The sequence below is a fragment of the Hyposmocoma kahamanoa genome, unplaced genomic scaffold (assembly GCF_003589595.1).
Source record: "Hyposmocoma kahamanoa isolate Upper Pololo Valley unplaced genomic scaffold, ASM358959v1 89, whole genome shotgun sequence".
In the NCBI taxonomy this organism is placed as follows: Eukaryota; Metazoa; Arthropoda; class Insecta; order Lepidoptera; family Cosmopterigidae; genus Hyposmocoma; species Hyposmocoma kahamanoa.
The window spans coordinates 652,010-660,911 of record NW_020654520.1 but is presented as its reverse complement, the minus strand read 5'-3'; the positions used below and the strand labels follow the sequence as shown (position 1 = coordinate 660,911).

The 8,902-nt window shown below is 36.3% G+C and overlaps 1 protein-coding gene across 1 annotated transcript in view; it reads right to left on the bottom strand.

Moving 5' to 3' along the window:
* Positions 1-4,649: 4,649 nt before the first annotated feature.
* The window catches only part of LOC113236105 (TATA element modulatory factor), a 14,784-nt gene continuing 10,531 nt past the window's right edge, over positions 4,650-8,902 (bottom strand). Inside the window, 3 exon segments of the mRNA XM_026472095.1 lie at positions 4,650-7,490; positions 7,492-7,596; positions 8,294-8,462. Coding sequence (XP_026327880.1) covers positions 7,164-7,490; positions 7,492-7,596; positions 8,294-8,462 — 601 coding nt within the window. The 3' untranslated portion in view covers positions 4,650-7,163.

The following is an 8,902-nucleotide window of genomic DNA, read 5'->3' as shown; positions in this document are numbered from 1 at the left end:
TCGCATATTGAGGAATTATTTCGAAATATCCAAATCCACTTTACTGTTACTATTGCTAGAAGGTTCAATTTAAAATGGTTCTTTCTTTTTGGTTCGTTCGCCACATTTTGAATTGAAATTAACATCTGAGTTGCTGTTAGGGTATAATGACGGGCAACATATTGATACTTGTTATGAACCATATTTGCTACTTGCGATTTCATGGTGCTAGTGATTGGTGTCATAATGTCAGATAATAATAGATATTTTTCTTTTATGAATCTTTTGCGTCCCAAATAACAATTAGAATAATAAAAAATCTAAGTATATTTAACTACTTAGAAACATAAAATAGGCTGAAATAACTTCAAGTAACCCAATGTATTACACGAACTTAAAATATACCAATATCGCGTGTATTCTTTACTTTTTTCATTAAAAATTATTATGTAATAAAACTCCCAAAGAAAACAACAATACCAAGTACAATGAATACAATGTCATTATTTAAGAGATAATCTCTCGAGTGGATTCGGACATTTGAAGTAATTCCTGCTATATAAAATAATTACAACTTATAAAGGAATATTTGTGTTACTACTAGTGCTGGCCAAACGTCCGTTTATTTAAAATTATTTAGTTCAAAATTCATATACATTTCTATCGTACGAGTACGTAATCGATCTAAGTCTAGGTTCAACAAGACCAAATATTTGAACAAAACTTACAGGAAATGAGTGGATAATCGATTAAAATATACCCGCATAAATTCCTCATGAGTGTGTGGTGTGTGATTGTGTTAGAAATTAACTCTTTTTTTTTTCTTCACTCGGCAGTCTATCTGTTAGTTGCGGTGAATGCATCACTATTGTTATGTACAGTTTTTACTTTGGAGGACAACATTATTAAAAGTAACGAGAGCCATAGGCCGTCAAAGGATTTCGATGTTGCAGTTGTCGTTTTAAAGGTTATTTTACGGAAATGAAAAATATATCTTTGTGAGAATACGAACAGAGTCAACATTAACGTCACGTCGTCGTACGATGTTACTCAGCTTTCAAAATATATCCAATCCACCTTTTTATATATGAATATAGCTCATTGCCATCATGAAATGGACACGAGCTACAACCAATGTTGCCCTGAACTACGACAATAGTCAAATATGTATTAACTAAAAGACCATTTACAAGAATATAACTAGTAATTGATGGGCCCAATAAGGAGCCAATGCAGTGAAAAATGTGTTAAAACGTACCACTTCGTTTTGGCGTTATAAAATACATTCTTTTATATCTTTTTGTCCTTCATTTTAAAAACTGTAGGTACATACCTATCACGCAGCTTCCATTGTTTAAATCGGAAAAGTATTTACAATACATAATAAATTGGCGCTTAGCTTCAAAATGGTTTCATTTTTATCTTGAAACACTGGAATTTCATAAATAAAACAAAAAATCTTGTGAAACGCATCTAAAGTGAATAATAATATTCCATAACAATTATTGTCAACGTTTGCCAGCATTCACCGTTGTTATGTCTGTGGCTTCATTATAATATTCTTAGTTTAATAAATGGTGTACGTATCATAATTGTGGTTTTATTTCTATTTAATTCAGCCACGTCTACGGATTTCCCGGAATGCAAACCCGACAGTCTGGTTGAGTCTAGAAATTAAAAGAGAACTGCTGTTTTTAGGATTTTCATTAAGTTTATTTAAAGATTGCAGTACCATAAATTCTATAATAATTAATAATATAACAATTTAGTATGACTTCCGATGTAATTACAAATAGTTATGGCATTCAATATAACAGAAACAAATTACAGATTATATTTAACGAATAAATTTATCATAATACGACAAAAAGGCAAAAAGTGAGTGGATATTGTAGGTGTAAAATAAAGTTGTGATGTTCTTGAATTACTGATCTAGCACTAAAGTTTGCACTTTGAAGAGTTATTGTTTAACTCCACGAACAATCGGACGTTGGACTTCCTCGTGGTCTGTATTTTGAATAATGGATAGGAGACACTTATGGATGGTGACCGTCAGGATGGCTGGTCGCCTGTCGCATCTGGCACTGAGTGTACATTAAAAAATAGCTACCTTTTCTAAATAATTGCTACCGTTGATATATTCTGAGAAATCAAAAAATAATAATTGACCAGCCTTTTTGACGTCAGGATGGCTGGTCGCCACTTTGTTCTGCATGAAGGGAGCAGATTTTCCAGAAGTATGTATTACCAATAGTTGCTGCCTATTTGCTACCTTCACGAATTTAAAGTATACGCTTCTTATCTACATTACTTAAAAAAATATAAACCGATTAAAATTTTACGAAGAGCTTGATTAAATTAAAAAAGCAAGTTTTTATTGTCATAATACAAAGGGCAGGCGTTGGTACTTCTTAGTAAAATTTTCTTATCGTTTATATTTTTAACCGACTTAAAAAGAAAGAAGGAGGTTCTCAAATCGGCTGTTTTTTTTTGTATGTATGTTACGCGATAACTCCGGTATTTGTGAACCGATTTTGATGATTCTTTTTTTGTTGGAAAGAGGGTACCTCCATAGTGTCCCATTTAATTTTGAAGAAAATCATAAGGGTGGCTGTTCACGCATGAAGATTCATTTTTATAAATAGCGCCTAAATTTTATTATAAGGAGAAGGAGTATTGACCTACCAACAAATGGACGTCGGGTCTAATACAAAAACCACGAAAAAAAGTCCGAAGTTAACCTATACAAACGTAGTGACATGTAACGAAATAAAAAAAACTAAAACATTTAATTGAAATTGTAACGTCATTGCAGATTTAAATTGTAACGTCATTGCAGTACTGCCTAATTTAGCTTGCAACAATTTAAGGGCCCCAAAAAACACCACATTCAGCTTCTACTGGAAATTTAACAAAATGCACCATATTTAGCTTCGACTGAAAATTACTTGAACACAAGAGTACTGGAGTAGCCTATATCGTAAATATTAATTAATTTTTATATATATTATTATGTCGAATTCACTTAAAAAATTAATAAGAGTTGGGCAGATACATACATACAAATATTACTACAAATGTGAAAATAAGCGTGTACTATAAGAAATGTACCGATATTCCAATTAAACGTAAACTGAAATATCCGTAATTCCGAAGACCAATTTATAATAAAACCGTAACGCTTTCGAGTAATTTTGATGCTTTTCACAAAGTCAAAATTAGCTTTTGTTTTGTAATCTCCTTAAAAATACATTTGACATAATGAAAATTCGAGCTAATGTTATTTCGGGAAAATGTATTTTTTGACTTCTGATAGGTTTAGAGCTTAGATAATAGTCTGAGGGTCGTATTCTAGAACTCTAGTCAATGCTTAAGTCAGAACTTGAGTATGATTCAAAGCACTAGAAATCATACTCAAGTCCTTGCCATTAGGGTCGTGTTTCCAGTGCTTGTGTTGCCAGTGCAATCGAGTAAATACGACCCTTAGGGTCGTATTCTAGAACTCTTTTCAATGCTCAAGTCAGGATTGCACTGGCAACACAAGCACTGGAAACCCGACCCTAATGGCAGGGTTTGAGTATGATTTCGAGTGGTTTAAACCATACTCAAATCCTGACTTGAGCATTGGGTAGAGTTCTGGAATACGACCCAAGATCCTAAGCCGTAAAACCAACAATTGAAAATGACCAAGAAGTTTATATAAGCTCTTGAAATTGACGTAATGGGTTTCTTTCCATCTTTTGCGCATGCAATGTGTAGAAAAAGGACAATTAGCTAGTTGACTATTTAGTGTGCTTGTGTATTTTGTATTTACGATTCATTTATATATAAATTTAATAAATTAAATACCATAAAACTGTACAAAAGAACACTTTTAAATGAGAACTATGATAACGCAATATATTTGTTTAGTGAAAATATGATACAAAATCCTGTTTTTACACTTTACTGCTGTGTTTTTACAAGTTATTATTATATGGTACTGCATGATTGACAACCGCGCTGTCAGTCGAACAAACAAAGACTGTTGTGCAATTGACGCTCTGTATGCGATTTTAACGCCCTATAGGTGCGGACACTTTTTAGCGCGAACCCGACGTCCATTTATTGGTACGTCAATGGTTGATTTTATTATTCTCCAATTTAAGGCGTTTTTCTCTATCAATATACTTTGAATAGTGAGAACCTATTTTTATTATCTCCTGTGTCAAGTTCCTTATAGTAGCGAACTAGGGGATGAATCCGGGTTTGCACACTTTTCGGTAACCGATTTCAATAAACCTTGGCAAGTAGACATCTATTTGCCAAACTCCACGTACTTTAGAGGTCGGTTTTTTTATCTAATGCAGATAGGAAGCGTATACCTTTAATTCTGAAGGTAGCAAATAGGCAGCAATTATTGGTAATATGTATTACCAAATTCTGGAAAATCGGCTCCCTTCATGCTGAACAAAGTGGCGAGCAGTCATCGTGACGTCAGAATGGCTGGTCATTTTTTTTTCTCAGAATATATCAAAGGTAGAAATTATTTACAAAAGGTAGTAAATAGTACTAAATAGGTAGTAATTCTTGAATATACACTCGGTGCCAGATGCGACAGACGACCAGCCATCCTGACGGTCACTATGAATGAGAGCGTTTAGTTTATTCAAATGATTAACGCATAATTCTCATGAAGTCTATTAACCGTTACTAAATTGAGGTTAAGTGAAAATGCGCAAATAATACTTTGCATGCAAATCGACGAACACCAGGGAAGTTATTTATAATAGGAATGTAATAAATAACATACAGTGTTTCATTGTAGAACTAAACAACGCACTGTAAAACTTATTTACATAAATTTGACTCACTTTTCCAAATCAGAAGCTATCTACCGCAAATTTCATTTATATAATATCAATTTACACAGTTTTAATACTAATACAAGCTCATAATACAATAAATTTAACATTAGGCTATTTCACTGGAACAAAAATTCTTTAAAATTACAGATTTTCATCACTAGACATTCAACAATCCTCATAACGGGAGATAACGACACACCGTTATGTCGTAATTAAAATATACATATTTAAAATTACACATATTTTTACATAATGTCAGAACGTGACTGCGTTTGCGCATCTTCGGCAATGTGATTTTTCACTATCGGCCATTTTGCGAATATGACAACCTGCGCCTAATCCGCCATCAACACAGACGTCGTTGTGACTACCGCATAAGTTAAACTTGACTGATGGTTCGACTGGACAGCGACTGAAAGAGGTGTGCTATGACTAGCTATGAACAGCGACAGGATGGTGCACTTTTAATTAATATTTAAGAACTCTGTTATGTTTTACAATCGTGTTTGCACGATACACCAACGACAAGAGCTGGACGTTGCCGCGCCCGTGCATTTATTACGGGGAGCGGGTAGTGTAAAATAGTTTTAGCTTCTTATCATCATTATCATTCACAGCCCTACTTAACCCATCGTTGGGTATACGCCTCCCTTAGTGTTAATCCAAGCTGAAAAATTTACATAACAATTATTACTACTTAATATTATTACACCCTTTTTATAAAGCGGTTTAGCTTTTAATAACATCTGTACAGTCAATTTTTTAAATTGGAGTTTGAAAGGTAGCAATCATACAAAAAAAGCGTAATAAGAAAAAGGAAATGTCGACACTCCGTACGGATAGGACCATAGAGGCAAAATTTCTATGATTTTTGTTATATTCTGATTACGAGACTCCGATATCGCTACTTTTTCAAACTCTAATTCAAATACCTATAATATCCACCAATTATAACACAACTAGAACAAATTGAATTAACAAAAATAAATGTTCGTGACATACAATTGATAAAAATTCTTTCGTGACCAGTCACGGCCGACGGCAATGTACGGTCACCATCAAAGACATAATATGATCGTACTGCGAAAAACAGTATTTTTGTTTTCAGCTGACGACAGTATTAACATAGCTTATTAAATCGATGTTTCGATGTACTAAAATCGAAATACAGCAGGATGACGTTGCTACCATTTTTTTTCGTTACTAAATTAAAATAAAAGTAATAACAACTATTTTACAATAACACATTCTACGAGATGCATGAATAGTATCTCACGTACAATAATATTGGTGTCTTAATTAACGATCATAGTGTAATGTTATTTCACGCGACACTAGCTACGTTAGTAATCAAATGAATTTTTCAAGAAAAATGTTATAATTTCAGTCGATAAAACTTAAGAGGTTTACAAAACGAACTTTTGCATCAATTAAGCAAAAAACGGTTAAACTGGTTATTCGCATTCGCGTTTACAAAACGGACTTGGCCTAAGTTTATGCAAGAAATTAAATTAAACTTTGTGTTTACTTCGTAATTTCTTGCTTGATTAAACTTAGGTAAAGTTAAATTTTGTAAATACGAAAAACTTCTTTAGCCGTTCTTACAGTCGAAGCGAAAGTTCGTTTTATAAATATCAGCTTTTCAGTTCGGGAGACCAATATTCAAAAATAAACATTTCGAGTATTGAATGGCAAGTGGCGCCTTTAGCGGAGACCTTGTAACATTATTTACTTATTCGAAAAATAGTACACAGGTTACTACTAAATATTGAGGGGTATAATCAACGTGCTTTTAACTCTTTTGAAGTGTTTTAGCAATAATGAGAGAAATAACGCGAAGTCCGACACTGACACGATGCGGTATATAAATGCGACTGGTGGTCGAGAGTTACTTTTTGTCATTACAGCACGGCGGTTTGTTAGTCGTTAACTGGCTGTTTTTATAAATTTGCGGCGGCAGACGTATTCACATGTTCAACAATGAAATGACATAATTCGAAAAGTAAAATGTGTCGGAAGTAATGAAGTGTTTTATATCAAACGGGAATATTGATATATTCGGTGCCGTTTTTACACTACATTAAAATTTGTTTGTCTCCCAAAAACTACTTTTCGAATTCTGTTACTCGACTACTGCAGGCGTAGACGGAGCCGTTGTTCCTTTTGGAAAAGCACGTACGAGGGGAACGGACACCCTCGTACACGCAACGTGCAACTGGACGAGCAATCCGGAGCGGCTTCGGGAGGAAACGCGCGTCACAGCGAAGAGCGTCGGGCGCCCGGCGAGACGGAGACGGAGACGGAGCGGCGGAGGGCGGCGCAGAGGCCGGCGCGGCGCTATCGCGGCGCGCGCTGCTTGAGCGCGATGAGCTCGTCCAGCTGCTGCTTGTAGAGCTGCGTGACGTCCTGCAGGTCCAGGCGCAGCTCGGCCAGCTGCTCCTCCTTCTCGCCGTACATCTGCAGCAGCGCGTCGTACTGCTCCTGCAGCGCGCGGTGGTCGTCCGCCTCGGCCGTGGCCGCGGCCAGCAGCGCCCGCGCCGCGTCGCGCTCGGCGCGCAGCGCGGCCGCCTCCAGCGCCGCAGCGCGCAGCTCGCCGTCGCGCCGCGTCAGCGCCGCCAGCGCGTCCTCCACGCACAGCGCGCTGCCCCCCCCCCCCCCCCCGCCCGCCCCCCCCCTCCTCCCACAGCGAGCCCGACAGCGACTCGGACGCCACCGACTGCGGCGGCGACGCGTCTCCGCGCGCCGACAGCTGCTCCTGCGGACGAGCGAGCTATATATTCGCCTTCGTTCGTTCGTTTGCTCTGTCCGTCCAGGCAGAAGGACGCCGTCGATCGACAGATGGCGCTGGCGTCTCTTTTTTGCCATACAACTTTAGATCATTTTTCAGAACCCGAAATATATTTCGTAAAGGCGTGTATTCGTTTCAAAACACGTTTAAATAATAAACAAAAACCCAGAAAACCGGCAGAAAACACAAATTTGGAGATACGTGCATGTATAGGGAAAAAATACTTTCCGCACTTGTCACCAAGGTGAGCCGATAACTCTGTACTCCTTATGTATAAGCTACTCTTAGAATTAAACTCAAACTCACGGTACCGCGATTCATTTATCTAAGGCAAACGTATTCTTTTATGGGGAACTGTGTACGTTTCCACAATAAGATTCCGGAACATATATTATAATTGTCATTTCCTAAGTTCAAAACTTCATTAAAAGTATTTTGATTGATTGAAGAATATGTGTTAGAAAAAAATGTATGGAAAGACAACATGAGTCTAGATTCTACACAATTACAATTCCATATGTAATTCATAACATTTAAGTTTATTTGAAAAGAGCAATCCCTAGAGATTCTTGCCCGTTCCTTTTTTGATTCTTCGTAAAAAATGACGTTTTCAAGTGTACAAATTTTACAGAATAAATGATTGTTTGACTGTGAGTTTTGACATTGTTATTTCAAATACCTTTCCTGAGCCCTTTAAAACTACCTGCAGTATAACGCTTCTCTTCCTTTCGGTGTCGAGCGCGGTTTTCTCGCGGGCCAGCTGCTGCTCCGCATCGTCCAATTTTTCATTCAATTCGGCTAAACGGGCCTCGTACTCCGATTTTGTGGTTTCCAATTCGTGAGTTACACTGAAATAAATTATTTTCTTAGACCTATTCATTGTATCTTTACGGCAAAAAACATACACTTATTTTTTACTTTTTTATACTAATTCTAGTAAAACTTGGATTGAATATACATATAATTTTTTTTATTGTAATGTACAGTACGCAGTGTTTTATAAATCTCGAGTTTGTGACATGTCCTCTTCTTCCGTTTAGTTTGAACTAATATAAATGAGAGAATAGAACACCGGTGTAACAAATGAATGTATGATTTCGGAGATTTTTTTTTTAAATATGAGCATGTTTCATTACCGTATATGTGTACGTAAAAAATAATTTATGAAATTATACGTAAAAAAAATATTATAATTTATAATAATTAAAGGTTGTTAGCCAACCGATTTAGTTTTGTATAAGTAAAAATAGGCACACCAGGTTTTAAAAATAGGCACACCAGGTTTTAA